The 25,739-nt window shown below is 53.5% G+C and overlaps 2 protein-coding genes across 6 annotated transcripts; both read left to right on the top strand.

Moving 5' to 3' along the window:
* The first annotated feature begins 5,730 nt into the window (after window positions 1–5,730).
* Window positions 5,731–14,164, top strand: cdk2 (cyclin dependent kinase 2). Of its 3 annotated transcripts, none has more exons than XM_069178600.1 (7): window positions 5,731–6,161; window positions 6,892–6,969; window positions 8,145–8,265; window positions 9,507–9,677; window positions 10,630–10,731; window positions 11,424–11,627; window positions 12,613–14,164. In XM_069178600.1, exons 1-7 carry the CDS (start codon window positions 6,046–6,048, stop codon window positions 12,715–12,717), a joined length of 897 nt encoding a protein of 298 aa, XP_069034701.1. In that variant the 5' UTR covers window positions 5,731–6,045; the 3' UTR covers window positions 12,718–14,164. The 3 variants fall into 3 exon arrangements, with proteins under 3 accessions (XP_069034701.1, XP_069034706.1, XP_069034704.1); XM_069178605.1 differs by lacking the exon at window positions 5,731–6,161 and adding an exon at window positions 6,225–6,480; XM_069178603.1 differs by lacking the exon at window positions 5,731–6,161 and adding an exon at window positions 6,489–6,608.
* A 2,076-nt stretch (window positions 14,165–16,240) lies between these two features.
* On the top strand, window positions 16,241–25,203 carry LOC138217161 (ras-related protein Rab-5B-like). Of its 3 annotated transcripts, none has more exons than XM_069178609.1 (6): window positions 16,241–16,393; window positions 18,418–18,669; window positions 19,531–19,682; window positions 19,918–20,040; window positions 21,416–21,509; window positions 22,052–25,203. In XM_069178609.1, exons 2-6 carry the CDS (start codon window positions 18,510–18,512, stop codon window positions 22,174–22,176), a joined length of 654 nt encoding a protein of 217 aa, XP_069034710.1. In that variant the 5' UTR covers window positions 16,241–16,393; window positions 18,418–18,509; the 3' UTR covers window positions 22,177–25,203. The 3 variants fall into 3 exon arrangements, with proteins under 3 accessions (XP_069034710.1, XP_069034708.1, XP_069034711.1); XM_069178607.1 differs by having other exon boundaries at window positions 16,242–16,351; XM_069178610.1 differs by lacking the exon at window positions 16,241–16,393 and adding an exon at window positions 16,595–16,895.
* The last annotated feature ends 536 nt before the right edge of the window (window positions 25,204–25,739 follow it).

Raw genomic sequence — 25,739 nt, 5'->3', positions numbered from 1 at the left:
TCCCTGCTTCTCACATGAGCACCTGCACTGAAACACACACGCACACACACATGCATATACACTCACACACACTCACACACATACACACGCATATACACTCACACACATACAGTATACACTGACACACACACGCATATACACACACATGCACACACACACGCATATACACTCACACATGCACACGCGCATATGCACTCACACCCACACATACACACAAGTACATACACACACATATACACTCACACTGTATATGTATACACGGACACACACACATATACACTCCCACATGCACACACACATATACACTCACATACGCACATACACACACACGTACATACACATCAACATACACAGACATGCACATTCAAGTATATACACACATACACTACACACATGTACATACACACACACAGATACATATGCAAACACACAAACGCACACACATGTTCCTTCACGCACACACACACAAACAGGACACCCACAGACATACAGTACACATGTATATACACACGTTCCCACACACTTAGATACATATGCACATACATGCACACACGCACACGCACACGCACATGCACATTCACGTATATACATGTGCATGTACACAAGCATACATATTCACAAGCATACACACACTCACATGTGCATACACATTCACATACACACAAGTGCATACATACACATGCGTATACCTACATGCACATACACACAAGTGCATACACACACACATACACATGCATATACCTACATGCACATACACACACACATACACATGCGTATACCCACATGCACATACAGACAGCACCTTTTCTTCTGGGTCCATTTTGAATGAAAATAATAATAATAATATTTCAGGTCTGAAATTGGTCTTGTTAAGTCTGGTGTTCCTCAGGACTCAATACTGGGTCCGTTGCTCTTCAGCATTTACATGTTTCCACTTGGTCAGCTTTTAAGATCACTTGGCCTCAGCTTTCATTTCTACGCTGACAATACTCAAATATACATCCATACCAAACCTGACACCGATGTGGCTGTCTCTATTCTATCTAATTGCATCTCTGACATAAAAATTTGGATGACTCAAAACTTCCCTCATCTTAACTGCGACAAGACCGAAGTCATGCTTATTGGCACCCCCCATCAACTTCTTAAAGCCAGTCCTGTAACCCTATCTGTAGATGGTTCTGTACTTGAGCTTCAATCTTAATTGAAAAACCTTGGGGTTATATTCGATTCTAGCTTAACATTCGACCAACATGTACAGCATACTGTCAAAACATCTTTTTTTTCACCTCAGAAATATTGCTAGACTACGTCCTATGCTATCACTAGCTGTGGCTGAAAAGCTGATCAACACATTTGTGTTCTCTCGAATTGACTACTGTAATGCTCTACTTGCTGGGGTACCTAAATCTACTTTGAACAAACTGCAGTATGTCCAAAACTCAGCAGCCAGAATCCTGACCAGGTCTAGTGCAAATGATCACATTACTCCTATCCTGGAGTCCTTGCACTGGCTCCCGGTCAAATCCCATCTTTAAAATCCTCATGCTCACCTATAAGGCTCTGCGTGGCTTGGCACCTCAGTACCTGTCTGAACTATTATCGCCCTGTTCCCCACCTCACAACCTTCTCTCTTCTAATTCTGCTCTCCTTACTGTCCCCCAAGCCCGTCTACATTGTATGGGTGACAGGGCCTTCTCCTGTTATGCCCCCAAGCTCTGGAACTCTCTCCCCAAGGATATCAGAGTCAAAACTTCTCTAAACTTCTCTAAAACTTCTCTAAACTCCTTCAACTCCAGACTCAAAACCCTCTTCTTCAGAAAAGCCTTTACTGAACTGGTTCCATTATTCACCCCTCTGGTTTTCTTAGTACCACCATCCACGCTCTCCTCTATATATTGTTATTATGTTTTATCTTGTGTATTCTTCTTATTTATTGTTGTTGTCATTCTGTAAAGCGCTTTGAGAAGCCACCTTTAAAGGCGCTATATAAAATAAAGTTTATTATTATTATTATTATTATTTCCATTATGTCTTCATCCCGAAAGACAGGACTCATCAGCAGCTCCACCTGGGCGACACACAGCAGTCCAGCTGTACAGCAGGTCAGAAACGGCTTCAGTGGCTGGGTTAGGGGGAACTTGGGTGTGGTCAGACTCTACAGTCCCAGAGCGGAATTAGGCCAGGGCACCAGGGTTCACACCCCATGGTTAGGAAAAACACCAGGAGATTTTTAATGTGCCCATCTCATTCAGCCTCCAACAGCACACTGTCACCAGTCAGCATACTGGGACACTGGTTAGAAACTCTGGTCCACATGTGCTTTACTATAGTATTTTTTTATAAAAGTGACACATTTAACATTTTTGGAAAGATCAGTAGACAGTCAGATTGCAATATTGCAGACTGCAGATTGCTCAAAGTCAGATTGCTCGTTTGTCCTGTTTAAATCTCACTACAGTGGGCTGTGGCAGGGGTGTGCTGCAGGGATGATGTCTGTAACAACCCCGTTTCCAGTCTCTGCTGCCAGAGCCATCACACACGCTGTGTGCCCTTCTCTGCTCCTCCAAGACCTGCGCCACGTTCGCCAGCTGTCCCTTAGAAAACACGTGCCCTGAAGAGGGTTCCGCAGACTCGGACAGGAAGTAGTGACAGGGGGACACGTGTCAGTGTCGCACTCCAAAATTGCATGACACTTCGCCAAAGACCTAACAAAGACCAAGAGAAAAATGGTGCATTTCTCTGCTATTTTTACCTGCAGACTTGGTGTCCTTGAGGATTAAAATTCAGATCCAAAGAAACAGTTTCTGAATACTTTATGTTGAAATTAACAGGGCTCATAATAGTTATTTTTATATATATATAGTTATAATGAGGTAATTTTACAAAAATGCTGTGTCATAGGACAGTGTGAACAGAAGAACTTGAACTTTAAGAAATTCTTTCCCTGAATTCCTGGGCTTTGCACAGACCTTACAAACTCACGCGTAACAAGACTGAAGCACCCAAGCCCCTGCCTGCAGCATCACTGAGCTGCTCATGTGCTTGATGAATACAACCACGAATGCTGGTAGGCCTCCTCACAAAGCGCTCGGCTCAGGAGCTCTTGTGTGTGAGCTCTTGAGTCACACAGCCCTGACAGAGCTGCGCGAGGGGGGTCACAAGACAAGCTGCAGGAGCCCTTAACAATGAGCCCTTTTAATCCCACCCCCCCACCCCGGCCAACCTGCCTGGGCTGCCCCCGGACTCGGAGAAGGAAGGATGATTTGGACAATAAATGAATACTCCTAACATCCTGCGGGAGCTGATCTGCAGCAGGGTTTTGAGGAAAGTGAACGGAGGTGAAGGTTCGATTATTCCTCACCTGGGTTGTGCACAAGCTGATTTTGTGTTGAAACGTACAGTGCTTTTAATGGCATTTTTTGCAAGAATAGCAGGGGTGAGACTCACAAGAATGGAGTCTTATGATATTGTTCCCAGAAGAACCTGACCATTTAGAAATACCACTCTGCCTAAATCTCTGGGCTCTGCAAAGACCTTATGAACTCATGTAACAGGACTGTTGCACACTGATACTGTTCCTCATGAAAGATTTTCTCACCCCGTGTTCTCCCTGACAGTCCTGCGCTGTTACTGTACTTCCATACTGACTTTTACTACAGTTTCTTGTAGGGCTGCTATGCTCACTCCATGCTTTACTGCGCCACACCACAGCTGACTCTGGCATGAAAGGCACTATACAAATCAATAAAGGGACTTTATTTATTTAAATCTTTAGATTTTAGGTAAATTCCCTTTAAGTCTTTGTACTCCTTTTGTAAGGGAAGCCTTATGTCTTTATCAGCGTGAGGCGTCGCCCTGCCTGAATTTGAACTCTGCTGCTTTTCTAGAGGACCCATTGTGATGAGATTACTGTGACGAGCTTCTGGCATCTCCTTTAATTCCTGCCTCAGAACGTTTCTGGTACCCCGATGTTCAGCACCGGTGCCCCTGAAGGGCAGTGCTGGAGCCGGTGAGCCTGGTATGCTATGGCTCACTCAGCCTGCCCTCGTCGCGACCGGCTCTGGTGCAGGCCGGAGACTCGTGCCCAGTGGTCCAGCCAGGTTCAGAGATTATGGCAGAGAGGTCAGTTCTGTCTGGGGGTAATTGGTTCTTATGAAACTTTAATCTCGAGAGCTGTTACAGAAGCGCTCCAGAGTTTTACAGGGGCTGAGGGTCAAAGAGTATTGCTGCAGATTTGGGATTTGTGTTTCGATGGGTTGAGGCATTTTTTTTCATACAAATCTAAAATCATTCATAACACCAGTCGATCATTCCTGACCTGCCATTACCACCACATCCAAAATAGAAAGAAATAAGAAACCTAAACCTGTATTTACAAATTGAAACTAAAAACACTCTCTGTGCCCCCCTTATAGTTACGTAAACCCGTTGGTTTTTAATTTTATGGGCTCTTAAGTCTTAACAATATTATCAAATGTATCTATAATTAAATGACACATGGATTTTGATGGACCTTACATCTTACATGTAAAAAAGTTACAAGAACAAAAGGTTCATAATTACACATCCCTATATGGCTAAGGTTTAATAACACCTTCATAACACTGTGGATCTATACTGTAAAAGCGAACGGTGTTGATTATCTCTGCTCTATTGTAGCTGCGCAGGCAGCAGTGTGAGTGTGAAGAGTTATAGTGATCTATCCCTGCAGAGTAGAGTATCCTTGCAGACGGAAAACCTCCACATGAGGGGAAGCACAAAATCGCGTGTGGAATGTGGAGTTAATCAGGATTATGGGAGCTCTTGTGACTCCGACTGCGATGGGATTTTGCACCCAAGGATTCAGCAACAAAGCTGCATGTTCAGAGTCCACTGGGAAGACCTGGAGCAATGTCCCTCCGAGACAGGGGGTGGTGGGGGGGCACAGACTATGATATCTGTCTGATGCTGCACATGTGCTCATGGGATCCCATCTGCATGACAGTCACACATCTGCTCAGAAACGGCAAAGTGTGACTGGTGTGAAGGTGGAGATTGGAGAGTGAGGGAGGGAGGCAGTGTGGGCTAGTGGTTAGAGCTGAGGCACTGGGAGAGAGAGAGGCAGTGTGGGCTAGTGGTTAGAGCTGAGACACTGGGAGAGAGAGAGGGAGGCAGTGTTTGGTCTTTTTCTTTCAAAATATTTGAGATCCCTAAATTATGTTTCAAAGACGTAATTATGGTTTTTGCATACCAGATTTGTGTCCATCTTAATTCTCACATTCATCCCTGAAACAAATCAAGAGCAAATACTACTATACATAATACTTTGATAATCCCCCGATAAAAATATAACAAATCAGAACACCTTTCAACAGCTTGTGCAGTGTACTAGAGGATTGCAGCGTGTGCTGTCACAGACAGACTGCGAGCTGAAATTTTCGAACGAGATTTTCGGTGTGGTGGAGCACAGCAACTGCACTTCGGGAAAGTGAAATTTGAATTGAGGCGGGTTGCTACGGGTGCCTACTGCTGCCTTTAAGTTGATATGCAGCTCCGCACTTCTTCCGGAGCGACAGGCCTCGCTTTGTCCTTCTGTATGGTGGAGGGCGGGGACGTCCGGGCTAAGAGGCGGGGTTACGTCCAACAATGGGCGTGACTCGGTCCCAAGTGGGCGTGGCCTGGTAGCTTTTTCCCAATTGAACGCCGAAATAACAAAGGGGCGGGGTCTTGCGCCGGGGTTTGGAGCCGAGGGCGGGGCGTCCTCAACGCGGGAATTGGCGGTTTTCAGTTACTTTCCGTTTTCTGGGCTGTGGGGGAGAGGGTTACAGGTCAATGCTGGAGGGTCTTTTTGGTTTTGGGGCCCCTCTCGTGTTCCCCCATCGGTACCGGGCGGACCGTCTCCAGCCACAAACCCCCGGCAAGTGCTCGTAGAAGTTCTTTGTCGAGCGAGTGTCGGTCTTTTGGTCAGACGGCGGCGGCAGCGGCGGCAGAGACACTCGGGCCAACAAAAGGGATTTTTTTGGGGGGCTGGGGGTGGGTGGAGGCACAGAGCGGGGAGGAACCATGGAGTCGTTTCAGAAAGTGGAGAAGATCGGCGAGGGGACCTACGGGGTGGTCTACAAGGCCAAGAACAAGCTGACAGGCGAGACGGTGGCGCTGAAGAAGATCCGGCTAGATACGTGAGTCGAGCCCAGCCTGTTGCTGATGCGCGCGCGTGTTTCCTTACGGCGTCTGCGCGCCGCGCGTGCGGGCGGGCGGGCGAGCGAGTGAGCGCGCGGCCGCCCGAAGCGGAGCTCCTCTCCTCTGCCACCCGTCTGGCGCCCGCGGGGCATCTGTGGTCCGGTCCGGGTCCGGGTCCGGGTCCTCCGTGTGGGGGTTGAGACGCAGCGCTCTGGTGCTCGGTGGCTCGTCCACGTCACGGAAGCGCCTTATAAACCCTGTGGACTCACCGGAGACCGAGCCGCTCGGAGCGAGTGAACTTCAAGACTTGGGCATGCGGTGACTTCAGTCCCTTTCTTTTGTGTATAGTTTTCTGGGGCTGTGATGTGTCCGCTGTGCTGTGTGTCTATGAACCGGCTCCTGTCTTTGTTTTAATCTTCAGTCTTAATTGAAGCCATGCAGACGTGGTGTGTTCTTATTTTTACTTGTTGTTTTATACGAGTTTACTTTAAGTCCTGAGTTAACTAAGTGTTTTTTGGGGGGGGTTTCTGATCTGGGGAAAAAATGTGTATCTACTGATGTAGAGGGTGCTGAGCCAGGCCAGGCTGAGGCCGCCAGGGTTGAGCCCCGTCCTTTCTGGCTGAGGTGCTTGGGATCGGTGCCTGTCCCCCAGCTGTTGTTGCTCTGTCGAGTGTTGGGGGTCCTGCTGGTCGTCACTGAGCGTGGTGTCGCTCACTGCGTGTGTTTCAGGGAGACAGAGGGAGTCCCCAGCACTGCTATCCGAGAGATCTCCCTCCTGAAGGAACTCAATCACCCCAACATTGTCAAGTGAGTCCGTGGAAGTGAGGGGTTCGGGGAGCGGGGGGCAGGTTGTTGGTGTTATTGCTTGCTGTCGGTGTTGTGTGTGCAGCTGTCAGCTTGTGTATGTCAGCGGTTGTAAGAGAGATCATGAATGATAGGAAGCCGTTTGGCCTACCTGCCTGCCTTGCTTGTCTGGTTGTTTACTAGGTAAAGGAACAATAAATGTCAGACATGTGGCTGGGATGCCTGCTCCAGACACCCACAGCTCTTTGTGTAAAGAAGCATCTCCTGTTCCCCGTCTTGAATGAGCACGTTGAAGAAAGTAAATAGACTCCCCGGTCCCTCTCCCTGCTCTGCTGAGTCCCCAGGCAGTGCGTCCGGTGTGCGTGTGGTGCCTTCAGTGTGTGTGCTGTGTGCCTGGTGTGCGTGCGGTGCCATCAGTGTCTGCTGTGCCCAGTGTGCTGTGTGTTGTGTGCCCTGTGTGCGTGCGGTGCCTTCAGTGTGTGTGCTGTGTGCCCGGTGTGTTTGCCGTGCGCCCAGTGTGCCTGGTGTGCCCAGTGTCTGTGCAGTGTGGGTGCAGTGCCTTCAGTGTGTGTGCTGTGTGCGTGCTGTGTGCCCGGTCTGTTTGCCGTGCGCCCAGTGTGCCTGGTGTGCCCAGTGTCTGTGCAGTGTGTGCTCAGTGTGGGTGCAGTGCCTTCAGTGTGTGTGCTGTGTGCGTGCTGTGTGCCCGGTCTGTTTGCCGTGCGCCCAGTGTGCCTGGTGTGCCCAGTGTCTGTGCAGTGTGTGCTCAGTGTGGGTGCAGTGCCTTCAGTGTGTGTGCTGTGTGCCTGGTGTGCGTGCGGTGCCTTCAGTGTGTGTTGCTTTGTGCCCAGTGTGCTTGCAGTGTGTGCCCAGTGTGCGTGCAGTGTGTTCCCAGTGTGCGTGTGGTGCCCCTAGTGTGTGTTGCTTTGTGCCCAGTGTGCGTGCAGTGCACCCAGTGTGTGTGCGCAGGGCAGTGTGCAGTGTGTGTCTTCCTGTGCAGATCTGTACTAATCAGTGTGCAGTTTCGTCTGTCCTGTTTCTGCCCAGGCCCTCTGTCTCCGTTTGCCTCTGTCCTTGTGTGCCTCTCCCTTTCTCTGTCTGCCTCGTGTGCGGCCCGATTGGGCCCGCAGGCCCGGCAGCAGGGCCGCTGTCCGTGCTGACGTGACTGCTCTCCCCCGCAGGCTGCGCGATGTCATCCACACGGAGAACAAGCTCTACCTGGTGTTCGAGTTCCTGCACCAGGACCTCAAGAAGTTCATGGACTCCACGCCGGTCACGGGCATCGCCCTGCCGCTGGTCAAGGTACGGCAAGTGTCAGGAGTGCGGCCATGCTGGCGAGAGACGGACCTGACTCCTCTTCTGGGATAGGCGCTCCTTCCTCCTCCTCCTGGGGTCAGTCCGGGGCAGACACCCCCCGACAGTGCTGTATCCCCAGGGAGCCCCACCAGGCACGGGGCTGAGCTGACCGACACTCACTGCCGCCGACATCCTGAGACTCTGTCTCTCTCCCTGAGCTGGAACTCGAGTCATGCTCTTAAAGGGGAACCAAATTAAAATTCCTTGCCGTTACAGAACAAAATGTACAAATTTAGAATCAAGCACAAAATCGTGAACTTTGTGAGAGTACTGTAAGTCGCCATGTTGACGCAAACTCGCATGCGAATTCACATGAATTGTGACGTGAAGGGGCCCTTCCTGCTCACTAGTCACCCTGATGACTAATGTAGTGTGATGTACAATCAAATAAATACAGGTTGTACAGTGGATATTTCACCTCAGAAATGTTCCAATGTGATCTGCATGTAGAGTTAACAAGTAAGTAGTATTTGTCTGCAATACTGTCTTGACATCAAGAGCAATATTTCTATTGGATGAAGAGGTTTATTCACAAGCCTGCTTGTTGACAATGTCACAGGGCCGCCTCACCTCACTGGAAGATTGGTGCCTTGTTCTGAATCGCAGAACATGGTGCTGTGCATACCTGGAAATTTAATATACTGTATTTTGTGACGTAGATTGGAGGTTTTAGAAGGTACTGTGCACGTTTTACTTTTCTTGCGGTTTGAAATGCCCTCATTCTCATTCTTTCTAACCCCGAAGTATGAAAATAGCGTTGCAGCTCCCCTTTGACACCTACATCTGCAGTGAGCTCAGCTCCCAGGACAGTGACTTGTTCACTGGAAGCACTGAGCACATACCAGCAGCAAATTCACACAGCTGCTCTGTGTCCACAGTAAGACATGCCGTAGGGTTGCAGGTTCAGATCCAAGGAGGGCACAGTTCTTCACACAGACTGCTTCGGCAACCTGCCTAGCTGCAGAAATGGGTACACTTGTACCTGAATGAAATTAATAAGGATAATGTTTTTTCTACTATTGTTTTAGTTCTTACTGTTTTTTATATGCACTTCAAGCTTTGTCATTTCATTCAATTATTTTTTGCACTCACAGTATCTCTGTACTTGTACATGCACTTAAATTTCCAGCTCCCTAGTGCCCGTTAATTGAGACGCACTAATGAAACCCCCCCCATCTTGTGCTCAGAGCTACCTGTTCCAGCTGCTGCAGGGCCTGGCGTTCTGTCACTCTCACCGCGTCCTGCACCGCGACCTCAAGCCACAGAACCTGCTCATCAACGCCCAGGGGGAGATCAAGCTGGCGGACTTCGGGCTGGCACGTGCTTTTGGGGTGCCCGTGCGGACCTACACCCATGAGGTGAGGGTTGGGGGGCCCATGTAGGCACAGTTCAGTCACGTTGTAGGTGGCATCGGTGGGCTACAGCAGCCCCACACCGGCTTGCCAGGGCGCTGGGAAAGAGCCACTGTGCATCGCTCCTGAGTTTCCACGTGACCTTGAAATCCTGGACACGGTGTCTGCATGCCTGGGGAAGTCTTGGAAAGAGGGAAAATGGTGTGTTTAGAAGGAGCATTTAGGGCTGAAAGCAAAACGCCTTTATATGGAGGGACAATAGGGTCAGCACAGCTGCTCAGCCGTGTTTCTCTGTGGAGCAGCTAGAGCTTATAATAATAATAATAATAATAATACACTTATAAAGCGCATTTCACTCAAGTGCTTCACAGGTAATGGGGACTCCCCTCCACCACCTGGATGGTGCGACAGCAGTCAGAGTGCTCCAGTACTCTCACCACACACCAGCTCTCAGTGGGGAGGAGAACAGAGTGATGAAGCCAGTTCAGAGATGGGGATTATTGGGAGGCCATGATTGATAAAGTCCAGGGGGCAATCGGCCAGCACACAGGGGTAACACCCCTACTCTTTTTGAGGAATGCACTAGGAGTTTTTAAGGCCCTGCCAAACATGACCTAATGGACTCTTTCAGAATTGAAAACATGAACCAGGGGACACAAGTGTAAACTACAAGGCAGTGCAAGAACAGTAGGCACTTCCTTACCCAGAGAGTGGTGGATGTGTGGAACAGGTTGCCCAGCCATGATGTTGAAGCTGATACCCTGACGGCTTTCAATGGCTGGATGATTTCAGTTAGTAACTCCTCGACGCGCTAGATGGGCCGAATGGCCTTCTCTGGTTTGTAACTTTTATTAGTCCTCAGAAGCACGACTAATTAACCCTGGGAGGAGTCTCGCTCTTGAGATCCCTGAGGAGAAGGGCCAGCTAGGAGTTTCAGGCCTTGTCTCCTCTGTCTCAGGTGGTGACCCTGTGGTACCGAGCTCCAGAGATCCTTCTGGGCTGCAAATTCTACTCCACAGCCGTCGACATCTGGAGTCTGGGCTGCATCTTTGCAGAAATGGTAAGATCTCGGGGCCACAGGCTTTCTGTTGGAGAGGTGGCACTGTCTCCCCCTCCCAGATTCCCGGGAGCGGCCAGGTGACAGGCGGATGGTACATCCAGCAGCACAAGGGGGCTTCAGGAATGCCCACGAGAGCCCAAGAGGCTCTGAACGAGTCCACCCAGTGGACGACTTCAGGAGCAGCAGTGAAGTCAGACCCCAGGTCTGAAAGCGGCCATTTAGAGCGAAGGCGTGTAGGACTCACGGAGCACTTTCTTTGAACAAGGAGTAGTGAGTGTCTGGAACAAACTGCCCAGCCACTCCTTTCTTAAGTGTCCTTAAGATGTGTTATCTTCAGAAAACGGTTAAAGGTGGGGTCACGGGCTACCCTAAGCCAACAATTTCTAAAGACTTAAAGTGCATGCAAGTTCTCAGATTTACTCAGTTATAGAAAGTTTGACCCTTGAGGGCTGAAACGTTTTTGTATTTTGTTCCAGATTTCTAGATGGCTTCATGTGAGGAGCCACCTTCAGTAATCAGGGGATTGGCTCTGAAGCTTTAGAAATCTGTGTTGTATCAGCCGTTTATGAGACCTACTTGGATTGGGGCTCCCCGGGACCAGGGTTGGGGAGCCTTCAGTAATTCTGCTCGTAGTTTCTGCAGACTTTCACAGCCTCGGGCTACTGGCTGTAATAACTCTCCTTCCTACCTAGATCACCAGACGGGCGCTGTTTCCTGGAGACTCGGAAATCGACCAGCTCTTCCGGATATTCCGCACTCTGGGAACGCCAGACGAGACAGTGTGGCCGGGGGTCACCTCCATGCCTGACTACAAGCCATCCTTCCCGAGGTGGGCGCGCCAGGACCTGTCCAAGGTTGTGCCACCTCTGGACGAAGATGGCAGAGACCTTCTGGCAGTAAGTCCTCGTTGTGCAGTGCGGGCTCGGGTGTCTGGGCGGCTACATCTCGGGGAATGTGCATGCTGGTCCTTCAGACTGCCGGGGTGATGTCAAGTGAGCAGCCTCTGTGCATGCTGGTCCTTCAGACTGCCAGGGTGATGTCAAGTGAGCAGCCCCTGTGCATGCTGGTCCTTCCGTCTGCTGGGGCTGATGTCAAGTGAGCAGCTCCTGTGCATGCTGGTCCTTCAGTCTGCTGGGGCTGATGTCAAGTGAGCAGCCCCTGTGCATGCTGGTCCTTCAGTCTGCTGGGGCTGATGTCAAGTGAGCAGCCCCTGTGCATGCTGGTCCTTCAGTCTGCTGGGGCTGATGTCAAGTGAGCAGCCCCTGTGCATGCTGGTCCTTCAGTCTGCTGGGGCTGATGTCAAGTGAGCAGCCCCTGTGCATGCTGGTCCTTCAGTCTGCTGGGGCTGATGTCAAGTGAGCAGCCCCTGTGCATGCTGGTCCTTCAGTCTGCTGGGGCTGATGTCAAGTGAGCAGCCCCTGTGCATGCTGGTCCTTCAGTCTGCTGGGGCTGATGTCAAGTGAGCAGCCCCTGTGCATGCTGGTCCTTCAGTCTGCTGGGGCTGATGTCAAGTGAGCAGCCCCTGTGCATGCTGGTCCTTCAGTCTGCCGGGGTGATGTCAAGTGAGCAGCCCCCGTGCATGCTGGTCCTTCAGACTACGGGAATAATTATTCCTCATGACTCCCCAGAGCTTGCTTGTCCTCGGGTGGGAGGGGGGAGAATGCTGAGGTGTTAAATGTACTATGTTCTAATGCCATCGGGTGGGCGCTGGTCAGAAAGACCAAGGAGGTGAGACACCAGTGGGTACTCAGTCCTGCAGACCCGGGCGCCCGCAGTCTGGTGAACGAGGGACACGCCCCTCCCAGAAATAAGTCAGTCTCACCTGCTCTCCTGTTAACGTGCCCTGACTCATTTCTCTCCTTCTGTTTGTGTTTTTCCAAGCAAATGCTGCACTACGACCCCAACAAGAGGATCTCGGCCAAGAACGCGCTGCTCCACCGCTTCTTCCGGGATGTCACCATGCCCCTGCCGCAGCTGCGCCCCTGACAGCCGCGCGGCCGCGGGGCAGGCGAATTCGGAAGGACACCCTGGGACAGGACGCCCTGTTGGCTTCAGACGGGACTCATCTCTGTTTGCTTGAAAGACCCGAGTGGTGCCTTGGTGCGCGGTTTTGTAATTGAATGGCCATAAACCTCCTCTTGTTGTCTGACTGTTGAGAAAGCTGAGCTCTTCACTGGTGCTTAGGGTTGCTTTCGCCTCTCTGTTTAATCGTGGCCTCGTGATGTTGTTAGAGCCGGGAGCCTGTTCTCTATTCTCCTTTCTGTGGGCTGGTTCAGTTCAGGCAGCCGCTGTGAAGAAAATCAACCAAGATCTGGTGTTTGAGTAGAAAGGGCCGTGGTCGTGTTCGGCTGGTGCCCCGCCCCAGACCAGCCGGTTGCTCTCCTGGTCTGATCGGTAAATGCTGGGAGGGTGCCTGGCCGCTGGCCGCAGTTTCGGGGGCGCTAACCCGTGAGTTGCCAGCTTACCTGCACCCTGAGCTTTGCTTCATTGGATCCGGAGGCACTGTGATCTGCTTCTGAAGGGCGGCGGCCACGTCTTCTCATGAGGTACTTGCCCTGCTTGCTCGGTAAGCAGCCCTCCCTCCTTCCCTCCTGTTCAGACGCAGTCGGCTCTCCTCCCTCGCCGTGTGTCGATGCACCTGCAGCACCTGGCGTGGCAGGGTTTCTCGGCTGGACTCCCAGCCGCTGTGCTGTGCGCTCGGCCCGGGTGGCTGCAGTAGTTTTCAAGGGGCGGCCGTGTTTGTCCACAGACCAAGTCGACACAGAGCCCCTGTCCCAGGACCCGGGGAGGGCCTGGCAGTGCTGTCCCTAGCACAGCGCAGCGATCCTGTCCCAGCATGCCCTAGTGCCGTGTCGGAGTTCCTTGTCCCTCCTCTCGTGCGGCGGCCAGGATCTCCTGCCACTCGGGGCGGCAGGGAGGCTGGACGCAGGTCATGGCCCAGTCGACAACTTAATTGAGCCGTGGTGGTGGGGTCTGATCACAAGGGGGCGCTCTGCAGATGGGGCGACCCCACCCCAGAGCTCTCACAAGGAAATCGTTCTCGTGACCCTTGGCCTGGAGGACGAGAAGGCACCGCCAGGCGTCTTGTCCTCCCCAGCGTCCCACGTCCCAGTCTGTGATCGGTTTGAGTTACAGGTGCGTTGCGGGGGGTGGGGGGGAGTGATGGTTCCCATTTTCGTTTATTTTTAATGATTAAATTCAGTTCTTACTTGACTCTGAATCCCAGTATGTTTTATTTAGGTTTTTCGGTTTTACAAGGGGGAGGTACAGCCTGTTTTCTCTGCCGCTGTTGAGGTTGTGTTTTCCGTTTTGGAAAACGATTTTTCTGCAAGTTCTCTGTTGTGTTAAGACGCTGCGTGAGAGTGTCAGTTTTAACTGGTTGTAGGAAGGAGGTTTTGTGTGGGTGATTGATAAAGACTGCCTTGTTCTCACACTGTCGTGTCTGTGTTGCTGGATGTGCACAGGTGAGGGTGTGAGATGAGCATCATGTGCCCCGGTTCACATTGGGGTGCTCTTGTATGAGGGTGCCCAGTTCGTGGTGTTTAGAAGTGGGCCAGGGTGAGAACCTGCACCTCCTGTGCCCCATCAGGAACAGGGCTGTGCACCCCGGCTCTTGGGACTCTAGGAGCTGCACCCCTTGGGCTGCACTGCTCAGATACCAGCCCTGCCAAGCTGTATTGACTGGCACGTAGGCTGTGCACCAATATAAGGCAATGAAACAGGATTGGTGTTAAATTGCATAAAGAGATATAATCTCTATACGTGTTGTGTGTGGAGAAATATTATAAATATGAAAAGCTGGACTTGTGTGTGGCGATCAGTTCATCCACTGAGAAGTGGGAACTTGCTCAATGCCCACAGTTCTCTAAAAGCCAGTAGTTTGCTTTTAAGCTTTCAGCAGAGTTTCTTCTAGGGGGTGGGTTTGGTTGTTCTCTGGCTAAGGATCTGCGCCTGTGGCTGGAAGGTTGCTGGTTCAAATCCCGCGGCCGGCAGAGGAATCCTACTCCGTTGGACCCCTGAGCAAGGCCCTTAACCCCAGCTGCTCCAGGGGCGCCGTATAAATGGCTGACCCTGTGCTCTGACCCCAAGCTTCTCTCCTGTGTCTCATGGAGAGCAAGCTGGGGTATGCGAAAAGACAAATTCTTAATGCTAGAAATTGTATATGGCCAATAAAGTGATCTTATCTAATCTTCCTAGTGATCCCAGTGTCTCCCCCACCAGCGGGCTCGGCTGCTCAGACCAAACCTTTAACCGTTAACCATTAACCTTTATGTTTTGCTTTTCAAGACACAGGACATTACTTTATGAATTTTATAGGTAAGATAAGTCTGGTAAGGCTGGGGGCACAGTTAAATAAGCAGGTAGGCGAACCAGGCTGCAGGTGCCCAGCAGAGAGCAGATACCTGGGCCTGACCCAGCTGGAGCTCAGGGTGGCTTTCAAGGGAGAGACCACCCCACCTGGGCTCGTTCATGGAGGCCTGCGCCCACTGGCAGGGCTACCAGCGGGGTCCTCAAGGGGGCGCTGGCCAGCAGGTTTACGAGTCTTCAAGATCTCCATCTTCTCTAGAACAAGGAGAGGCTGTGGCTTGTCCAGTTCAGCCAGGCATGAGTTCAATCAGGTAATTAAGGACTCGGGCAGAAGGAAAACCAGTCCATCCCCCCCCCAGGACTGTTGTGCCCCTCCGTGGCCTACATCAAATCACAGAGGAAACATCCCTCCTGATGTTGCAGAAGACATCATCTGGAAAGACTTGACTCTCTTTAGTATGCATAAACAAATATTCACATTAACCCATTTACCAGCAGGGTCATCCCAGTGGTTCACTGAGTACAGTGTTTATGTTATTGTAGGGTACCTTATAGCAATGATTATTAAAAGGACTTCAACAGAAATAAGTGAAAAATAAGGACAATTGGGTCTGTGTATCATTAGGAGTGCCCCTGTAGCCACTGTGATTTACTGCTGCTGTTATTACTGGAGAAAAAAAAAACAAGTTTAAACTGCAGGGAAGTGCTTTTAAAATGAACATGAGGCACATGGGTGAGATCACCGATCAATTAGCTGCTCGCTACACAGCGGCCTCCTTTCACTTGTTACCTTATTTATGTTACAAAGTGCTTTTGCACAGGAGGGAGGTCTCATTACTGTCTGAATAGTCGGCATCGCCTGCTCCAGCTCTCGGTATTCATTAGGTTTGTGATGTTTTTGTTGACTAGATGACCTCTCTTCTTCAGGAAGTCCGTTTGCAGGACGGCGTTGTGCGTGTAAATTACTTAACATTTTCACATGGCAGGACGGGCCAGCAAACGAAATAAAGCTACGCCCTGCCTCATTCCCACGCACGCCAATTCGAAAGCATCCACCATCTGAAAGTTTGACTGGATTGCACGACCCACAGGTCCAAGCCACGCCCAGTTCCGTGTGGGCGTTGACCGCCCTTGACCAATGAGCTTCAAGTCTCGGGTCCCTGAAGCCTGTAGCTCCACCCACACCGCCGCCCCATTGCTTAGAGCGCCTGTCCATCAACCCCGAAGAAGGTTCGGTTGAGTCGAGCGACACTCCGCAGGTCCGAGAGCGAAGCAACGGGGCATCGAGAGAGAGGGAGTGACGGAGCGACAGGTAGGACTTAACGGAGAGAGAAGGGGGCTCGGCCGGCCTCAGGTATTGGGTCTGGCGCTGCCTGTCGTATTCCCGTCCACGGCTAGCTAACTGTTTGATGCCGGATGATCTTTTGCGCTGCGGGGCTGGCGGCTGGGTGGGTCTTGCAGGGAGACAGCAGAGGTGGGGGTGGGAAACAATCATATTTATTGTCAACCGTCAGAAATCTTCCACCCCCCCCCCACCTCCACATACCACCTCCCTCCTTCCCTCTTTCCTCTCCGTTACCGGTGATGCTGTTGGGCCGGGCGCCTGTCGACTCTCCCCGCCGTCTGTGGAGCTCCCTGCCCGCCCGCAGCCCGGCGCTGCGCGGGGAGAAGTGGCTCGGCTCGGCTCGGCTCGGCTCGCTGAAGCCGGCGTGGCTACAAAGTAGTAGTAGCCGAGTCTCTGCGGGCTTTGTGTCTCAGCTGCGGGGCTCGGCTCTTTCCTGCTCCCAGCCCACCTTAAAGAGCCTTTCGGTTTTGCCGCTCGGAGGACGGTGTGAAACTCGTTTTTCTTTCTGGGGGTGTGTGTTAGATGTTCACGGTGTTTTGAATCCTCTCCTCTCCTTTCCTCCGCTGGCCGTGAGCCCGAGAGCCTCTGCCGGAAAGGATTGCCCGGTTAGCCTGAGCTGAGTACCGGCGGTCCTGCTCGGGCCGTTATTGCCCATTATCAGCCCGTCCGCGGTGCCGAGTGAGGCAGCGGTGCTGTAAATAAAGCCGTTTGTTTCCGGGGAGGGTTTCTGGCAGCGGCGGCCGTGTCACCCGGCACACGTCCACAGGCTGTCCTCTGTGTCCAGCCAGGCTGCGGGCGAGTTCCGGACAGCAGGGCATCGGAGGCAGGTTTCAGGCTAAGTGTGCTATGAGGTTAATGGGTCTTCCGCTCCAGGGACTGAAATCGACAGAAAATGAAAGGGTTGGTCTTCATTGTACGGCTCGGCGAGAGGCGCTTGGGTCCCGTGTCCTGTGCCGGAGCCGGAGAGGCTCAGAGCTGTCGGGGAAACTCTGAAGGCCGAGCCGGCCCACTCCAGGGTTTGTGCGGCGTGTTGATGAAGCGGGAGAAATTAAAAGGGGGGCGTCTAAATCAAACTCGCTTCTCGGGGGTGCTCTGCCGTACCCCAGCTGAGAAACCGTAAGACCCCGCGATGCCAAGTGTCGGCCGAAGCCGACGAAGGTGAAATCCGGAACTGGCTCAAACCGCTTAGCAGTCGGAGTCTCGTGTCCCTTTTCCCCGCGTGTTTCGCGCTGTGGGTTGCTGACCGCTGCTCGGTTACACCAGCCTCCGCAATTCAGCCGCGGCTTTTCTGGGGTGAACTCGAACCGGGCGGGCGGGCGTCCCAGCGTGACCCTCCGCTCAGCCCTGCTGGGGGCTGAGACTCCGATCCTCCGGACCCGCGTCTGTTGGGAGCGAGGAGGCGAGTGTGATGGGTTTCCTGGATGCCTGTTTGCCCAGCAGTGTTCCTGGGCAGCGCTGCTGGCAGTGAGGTTAAGGTCACTCCATTAGGCCTCAGGGGCTCAGCACGGCTGGATGGACCGGGTCAGTACCGGGACGGCTGATCTCTTTGCAAATCCAGGCTGCGGCTGCAGTGGCCCAGTAGGGGGCACTCTTCCGCCTACACCAGAATCCCTACACCAGTACCCCAGTACGGTCTAGACTGGGCTGTAGGAGTCTCATTTCTTCAGGCGAGACGTTCAACAGAGCTCAGAGTGGTGTTCGTGAGAGGAGGAGTGTGAAGCCCCTGTCTCCAGGCTGGGTTCCACTCTGCGCTGGTGCAGTCTCACCTCCTGCCAGTGCAGGCTCGCTGCTGTGTCCATCAGGTGGGGCTGTGCTGGAGGAGGCGGGTGAAGGGGACCCCCCTCCAATATCGGGGAGACCCTGAGCAGCCTGGAGAAGAGTCCCAGTGGGCTCCCAGCCTGCCTGTTGCAGGTAGGCGGTGAGTGGCTGCTGGAGAGAGATGGGCAGCCAGGGGGCTGTGGTCAGGCGTGGGGGTGTGCCTGCGCTGCTGGGGGGCTGTCCTTGGTGAGAGGACGTGCTCTGTGTCTCCGCAGGTTTCCCCGGCGGTGAGCTCCAGCCAGCGTTCCGGTCGCAGCGTCATCCAGCCCCTCCACGTGACCTCCGCAGCGCCCCCTGCTGGCCAGCGATGGCGGGGCGCCCCTTGCGGCCGAACGGCCAGCCACAGCCCAGCAAGGCGTGCCAGTTCAAGCTGGTGCTGCTGGGGGAGTCGGCCGTGGGCAAGTCCAGCCTGGTGCTGCGCTTCGTCAAGGGCCAGTTCCACGAGTACCAGGAGAGCACCATCGGGGGTGAGAGGCTCTGCTCGTGATGCCAGCGCAGAGCTGCACGCTGACCGGCCCACTGACCAGCACACTTTCCCCACCTGCTGACCGGCCCGCTGACCAGCCTGCAGTCAAATCACTCAGTGCTGTCAGTGTGTGGATTAGTTGAGAATTTAATTAGCTTTAATTATTTTCATATAATAAAACTAAACTCTTATTTCAGTTAATATTTGCTTAAGACCCGTGTTATCCTAATGGGACAAGTCTCGTTAGAGTCTCATAATTATGAGCTCCCCACATGTTTCCTGTCCAGTGAAATGAGTCCCTGATTCTCATTCTCTCTCCAAATAGTTTCCTTGCCCTTGTCTCTCTGTCTCTCTGTCAATTCAAGGTGCTCTGTTGGCTTGACCAATGAGTAAATCAGTGTTGGCAAAGCAATACAAATAGAATTGTCATAAAATCTACAGACATTTAGTGACATTTGTATGTCTGTATTGTAAGACATTTTCATAGAAGCATATGGAGCATTACTGGGAGACAGGCTCACTGTTCCTCAAGCTTTGATAGGAGATCTAATACTGGGCTGCCAGTTCAACTGAGTTCTCCCTCTCCCAGTAGGATTGGGACCTGTTGTGCTTCTGGCAGGTGTGGGAATTCTGGGATTAGCTGTGTAAATTGGGGGAAGAATGTTTGTCTAATCCCAGAGTATCTGTCACAGTGCAGTAGGAAGTGCACCTCTGTCTCTGTCTCTCCCCGCTGGCAGTGGGAGCACAGCCTGTCCTCTCTGGACAGCGGGGTCTGCCTGTGTCGCTCAGTTTCTATGGCCAGGCTGTGGTCACTGAGGCTGTAGCCATTCTCTTTCTCCCTCCCTCTCTCTCTCTCTCCCAGCTGCTTTCCTGACTCAGTCGGTCTGCCTGGATGACGCCACAGTGAAGTTTGAGATCTGGGACACGGCGGGACAGGAGCGCTACCACAGCCTGGCGCCCATGTACTACAGAGGAGCGCAGGCCGCCATTGTGGTGTACGACATCACCAACGCGGTACGGAGCCCTGAACACGCGGCTCGGCAGCATGAGCTATAGCAGAAATCACGTGAGATAACCAGTAAAGCGCAACAGCCTGACCTTTGGTAAACCACGGGTTTGCGGTAGGCAGCCCCACTGTGTGTGGTGGAGCTCTTCACCGCTTGTGGCCTTGTCTCTCTGGTTGGCGCAGGAGCGCCCCCTGCAGGACGGGGTTGGTGCGTATTGGCTTAACGGTGTGTTTGGGCCGCAGGAGACGTTCGGACGGGCCAAGACGTGGGTGAAGGAGCTGCAGCGGCAGGCCAGCCCCAACATTGTCATCGCGCTGGCGGGGAACAAGGCCGACCTGGCGGCCAGCAGGGCCGTGGAGTACGAGGTACATGTGCGCCCGGGCCCTGTCCCCTCTCGCTTGTCCTCGCCTGTGCGCCCGGGCCCTGTCCCCTCTCGCCCAGCCCTGTACCCTCCTGCCTGTTCTCGCCTGTTCTCGCCCGGCCCGGCCCGGCCCGGCCCTGTCCCCTCCTGCCTGTTCCCCTCTCGCCCGGCCCGGCCCTGTCCCCTCCTGCCTGTTCTCGCCCGGCCCGGCCCGGCCCTGTCCCCTCCTGCCTGTTCCCCTCTTGCCCGGCCCGGCCCTGTCCCCTCCTGCCTGTTCTCGCCCGGCCCGGCCCGGCCCGGCCCGGCCCGGCCCGGCCCTGTCCCCTCCTGCCTGTTCCCCTCTCGCCCGGCCCGGGCCTGTCCCCTCCTGCCTGTTCTCGCCTGTTCCCCTCTCACCCGGCCCTGTCCCCTCCTGCCTGTTCTCGCCCGGCCCGGCCCGGCCCTGTCCCCTCCTGCCTGTTCTCGCCTGTTCCCCTCTCGCCCGGCCCGGCCCTGTCCCCTCCTGCCTGTTCTTGCCTGTGCGCCCAGCCCCTCTTGCCTGTCCTCACTGTGCGCCTGGCCATGCCCCCTCTCGCCTGGTCGCGCCTGTGCCCCTCTGGCCTGTCCCCCTGGCCCTGTCCCCTCCTGCCTGCTCTCGCCTGTGTCCCCAGCTGTGTCCCTGTGAAAGTACAGAACAGAAATTCCAGAGTCAATGAGAAGTACACGGCATCCCTGTTATGTTGCTCTTCTGTATTCTCCTCCATAAAACTGGCGTACTGTATATCCGGGACCTCCAGCACTTGCGAATGTTCGAGTGATACCATCTGAAGTGTTGTGCTTGTGAAGATGACTGTGTTTTGTCCTTGTCTCCCTGTCTCTGTGTCTCACGTCCTTTGTCTCAGCCTTATTTAACCTAGTAGGTCAACTGAGAACAAATTCTTATTCACAATGACAATCTGGAAACCCCTTTTTTACAGCAGGGCGCACCTATGAACCCCTGCTGCGTGCTGAAAGAGCCTGTAACTCTGCTCTGTTCAGAAAGAGCACATTGTTTTCCCATGTGAACGGAGTATCTGTTGTTGAAAAAGAGTACAGCCAGTGTTGGCCAGATTCCCTGGGAGTGCAGTCAGTCTTGGATGGGACCCCAGCTCTGTACAGGTCACTGGCCTCCCTGCCTGCGAGAGCTGTAATTGTTGATCAGTCAGGCTGCGCAGCATTAGAACTGAGCTCTGTGCATGTCTATCCATCTCCGTGGGGTTTGTTGTCTATGTGCTTTCAGAGTGGGACTCCAGATCTGCATCTCTATTACTTTGTGTGCAGTTTTATTTCCGATGCTCCAGCTCGGTTTTCCGGTGTGTGTTGCCGCTGTGCCTCACCCTGTCCGTCTGTGTTCCTGACAGGAAGCCCAAGCCTACGCCGATGACAACAGCCTCCTGTTCATGGAGACCTCTGCCAAGACGGCCATGAACGTCAACGACCTCTTCCTGGCCATAGGTGAGGCGCTGTGCCCAGCTCCCTGGCGCGCAGGCTGACCCCTCCTGCGGTCTGAGAACAGTTCTGCGGCTCGTGCTGGTGGGGTGCTGTGTGGGTCAGGGCAGGGGGCTGTGATGGGGCGCGCGCTCCCCGGTCTCGGGGTCCCGGGGCTGTGATGGGGCGCCCGCTCCCCGCTCTCGGGGTCCCGGGGCTGTGATGGGGCGCCCGCTCCCCGCTCTCGGGGTGTTTGTATGCTGCCTTAATGGTTGGTCATGAGAAGCTCATGCCAAGTCAACACTTTGTGTATAAGAGGCGTTAAACCAGAGAGGGAAAATGCAGGTATAGGATATATATGTATAGGTATAGGATACCTTCACGATTCTCAGTACGAAGCAATGGGCTTCACTGTGGAGGTTTGCTGTTTTGAGAGCATCCAGATGCCGTTGAATCCTTAGCAGTTTGAATCCAAAAAGTGTGAGGAGGTCTGGGGCACGAGAAAAGAGGATTTAGTTTCACACCCCCCCTACTCATGGTTTCTCCGCCATCTCCTCTCTCTCTTTCAGCCAAGAAGTTGCCAAAGAGTGACCCCCAGGGTGGCGGAGGGGCGGCCCCGGGCGGGGGGGGCCGTGCTGGAGTGGACCTCAGGCAGCCCAGCCAGCCCGCGGGCAGCCAGTGCTGTGGGAACTGAGGGGCGCGGGGACGGGGGGAGGGGGGCGCAGGGTCCGCCGGAGTCCGTGCTGTGCGTGTGTCAGGGTCCTGTGTCTCAAGCCGAGCCCTGCGCAGCCCACGTCTGTCCTCCCCCCAGACGACCTGCTGGGCCTCTGCCCTGGGCTCAGAGTCGCCCCCTGTCTCCCGATCACAGGGTTGCCTGCGCTCACGGAGGCGGGAGAGCTGGCTGGGTGCGGCCGGTTCTCCCAAGCTGGTCTGGCTTTGGTCAGAACGCCGCGGCGGAGACTGTCTGGGTGCTGGAGAGAGTGTAGCTGTGAGCGCACCAGCGGCCTGCCTCCCACCCAGAACTTCTGCAGCTTATCGCCTTGATAATAAACCCAGTCATTCACAGCAGGGTCACGCGGGTCCCTAGTCACCTCGGCACACTGCACCGCCCACCGGCCGCTCGGCCCTCCATTGCTCTTTAGTACACAGCTGAAAAATCGCCAAGGACGCGCAAGACTCCGACTTTCCTGCTCTCTCCCTGAAGAACACGAGGTTGTGACTGTGGATCCGCGTCTTCACCGAGGCGCGGGTCTGCTCTCGAAGTCTTTCCCGCGGGGCCAGAACGCCGCGGGATGATCTGGGGGGGAATCCATGGGCTCAGTAAAGCCATGCTTTTTTTAACACAGCGGCAGCACCATGAAGGCGCGTAAAATATTTCTCCTGTGTTGATTGATTGTGTGTTCAAGTGGGTGGAGCTGGGGCTCAGGCTTGAGTGTTGAAGTTGATGGGGGATGCATTGACGTCAGGCCCTGTAGGTGGCCCAGGTGCGCTCTGGAGGCTGAGATCAGATCAGCTGTCTAGCCATGCTGGGGGCAGAGGTCCTGGGCTGGGCAGAGCTAGGCACAGGGGGGGGTGGGCTCTGCTGGGCAGCAGGGAGACCTGCATGCCCGTGGCGCAGAGGGGAGGGTCTCGCATGGTATTAACACTCCGGCCAGCCTTATCCGAGTGGGAGAGCTGCCGCGGACCTGACACTGCATTAAAACGGTGGAGGCAACCCTCGGCTTCTGGATCTATTGCTTCTGGCTCTGTGGTTGCAGCCAGGTTTGCCTTGCTGTCCCTGAAGAGAGGGGAAGGAGTTCCTGGCTACAACAGCAGTGTGGATGAGCTAGTGCTGATGCACATTAACCAGGAGCGGGGTCCTGGCTGGTGGAGGTGGTGGTGGGGGGGTCTGTTGTTCTGGGTGATGCTGATGAGGCAGGAGGGGGGTGCCGATTAGTGCATTTTTTCTACAGTGGTGGAGGCCAGATTCAAGATATAGCAGTGTTGGCAGATATGGGTATTTCAAGTTTGTCCAGCCTGTGCACCAAGGTGAGAGCTTTGTTTCCAATTTCCAAGATCTCTAAGAAGTGCGTTGATGCTGATTGTAGGTGAAAATCGAGGGCCAGTTCCCCAAGGGGGCAGGCTTATCCATATCTGTGCTGATAGTAGACCTGCGACCTGTGACTTGAGCTTGGGTTCCCCTGTGGGGTGGGAATGAGCCCTCTAACCAGGGCTTTTGCCAGGAGGCTGGGTGTGGGCAGTGGGGCGAGTCTGTACTGCCTCGCTCACAAGGCATTAAGGAACAGTTACCCATATGCCTTCTAGGGATGTGAGCATTGCTGTACAGGTGTAGGGCAGGCTGATCAAACAACTGCACTGTGAAAGGGGCGCTCTAGAGCGAGGGCGTTTGAACCACGAGGAAAGTGTTCAGTTCCATTTGAGCACCAGCTGTGTCCTAACTGCAGTGCATGCTGGGGGCCTGCTAGCACCCTCTGGTGTGTATGCAGATGGACTGCACTGTTCTCAGTGCAGTTTGAGGAGCAGATAGCTATACGATCCCGTGTCGCGCATCACAGGGGAGGACTGCTGGTTGTTCTGTTTTTGTATCTGCTTGCTGGCTTTGCAAGCAAGCAAACAGCTTGACCGAAAGGATACAGGCCTGTGGGACTGTGCTCCAGAGAGAAACTGAGAGCCAAGAAGTGCAGAGACCCACCTGGCAGCAGATCCTAGGACAGGCCTGTGCACCACCACAGACAGAGGGATTTGGTCCGACTACCACCACGTCCACTCCGGCTGCTGGGACACAGCTGAGGTCATGTGACCTTTGATAGGCGTCACTGTGGGGGGGGTCCTATGACCCCTGTATTAAAGCTGCTGTGCCCTGCAGCGATCTTCACGTGACCTCTGGGATACAGCAGTGCTCATGATCTTTAGTTCACGTCAGAGCAGAGGTTGTGCAATCGCCCTGTCAAACAGGCAAGACAAGTATTTTTTTTCTTGCTAACTTTGTGCCATTCCACCTCTTACAAATCCTTGTGCTCGTCCATTCCGCCTTCCCCCCTGTCTTACATAAATATGTTCTCCTTATGGGGTTGAGGAAATTATATAAATGCAAGTTCTTCCATGTTAAATGCCGTTTTTCTGTGCTAACCGGCCCTGTATATACATGAATGGTGGGATGTGCGTGTGGTGATGTCTCTGTGAGAGGGGCTCTTGAGCTCCAGGTTTAAAGAAGGTGGGGATCTCGGCTTGAGCAGTGCACTGGAGCAACGGTATGGTCAGCTGCCGGTGGAGAAACGGCTTCATGGCAGATCAGTGGCTGCTGTCCAATGACGAATGCCAGGCGTGAGGCATCCCTGCTTGCTTGCTGTGGTCCTTGGCCCTCCACTGCCTGGCCTGTCTTGTGAAGAGAGAGGTGTTGTCCCTGCTCTTCTGTGGCAGTCATGTCTGCACTCGGAGGACCCTAATGATGCACAGAGCTGCAGCTGAGACCTTTCCGCAGAGAAACATGGGGAGAACAGGAGCCTGCTGTGTTAAAAGGGGAAAGCAGTATTTTAACCCAGTCTCTTACCGCAATATACTTTTTTTTAAATTCAAGCTATTGCTACAATAAGTATAAAAACTCCTTGGCCAGGAGGCTGCAATCGGTAAAGGCACCATAATGTATTTAATGTAAGTACAGGATTACTGCAAACAGAAGTACTGTCTACTTGTATGAACTAAATAAATTGCCTTTCTTATATTGTTGGACTATGTCATTTTTTTTGTTAGGGCAACAGGCCAAAGCTTGGTTTAGTTTTGTCACTATATCCACTCTGTATCTTCTCACTCTGGAGAAGAACACAGCGAGTTACAGATGTGATCGTTGCGGTTCCGCGCGGGCTCGTGCCCTCCGCCACCCGTTTCGTCCCGCAACACCTGGGGCGCGAACCCGGGTCTCCGGCGTAACGCAACAGGGAACCAGCCGCATGAGCTAAAGGAGACCTCCCTCAGCCCAGGCAGCTGAGGTCCCTGCTACGCCCAGGGAGGGTGGTGACATCACCTTACTGGCTCCGCTACAATAAACGTCAGTGGGTCTGTTCAGCTCATTTGAGTGTGAGTAACTTGGTTCAGAGGATCTCCTCCAGCTGTTTCTTGAATCTGGGACACCAGCATCAACTACACGGGTGAACGGCTTGTTCCAGACTCCCCCACCTCTCTGTGTAAAGCCTCTGTTCTCAGCAGTAAATTAATCTTCCTGTAGAATGGTGTGCACTGAGCACCTTTGTTGACAAATGC

This window comes from Lepisosteus oculatus, chromosome 1 (genome assembly GCF_040954835.1).
Source record: "Lepisosteus oculatus isolate fLepOcu1 chromosome 1, fLepOcu1.hap2, whole genome shotgun sequence".
In the NCBI taxonomy this organism is placed as follows: domain Eukaryota; kingdom Metazoa; phylum Chordata; class Actinopteri; order Semionotiformes; family Lepisosteidae; genus Lepisosteus; species Lepisosteus oculatus.
The sequence above is the reverse complement of the archived record's forward strand: the minus strand, read 5'-3'. Positions and strand labels throughout refer to the sequence as shown.

Excerpts from the sequence above, each read along its gene's own strand:
- cdk2 (XM_069178600.1), top strand. The coding sequence starts at position 6,046 with ATGGAGTCGTTTCAGAAAGTGGAGAAGATCGGCGAGGGGACCTACGGG. Across the intron at positions 6,162-6,891 it reads AAGAAGATCCGGCTAGATAC|GGAGACAGAGGGAGTCCCCA; the intron begins GTGAGTCGAGCC and ends CGTGTGTTTCAG. Across the intron at positions 10,732-11,423 it reads GCTGCATCTTTGCAGAAATG|ATCACCAGACGGGCGCTGTT; the intron begins GTAAGATCTCGG and ends CTTCCTACCTAG.
- LOC138217161 (XM_069178609.1), top strand. The coding sequence starts at position 18,510 with ATGGCGGGGCGCCCCTTGCGGCCGAACGGCCAGCCACAGCCCAGCAAG. Across the intron at positions 18,670-19,530 it reads CCAGGAGAGCACCATCGGGG|CTGCTTTCCTGACTCAGTCG; the intron begins GTGAGAGGCTCT and ends TCTCTCTCCCAG. Across the intron at positions 20,041-21,415 it reads GCAGGGCCGTGGAGTACGAG|GAAGCCCAAGCCTACGCCGA; the intron begins GTACATGTGCGC and ends TGTTCCTGACAG.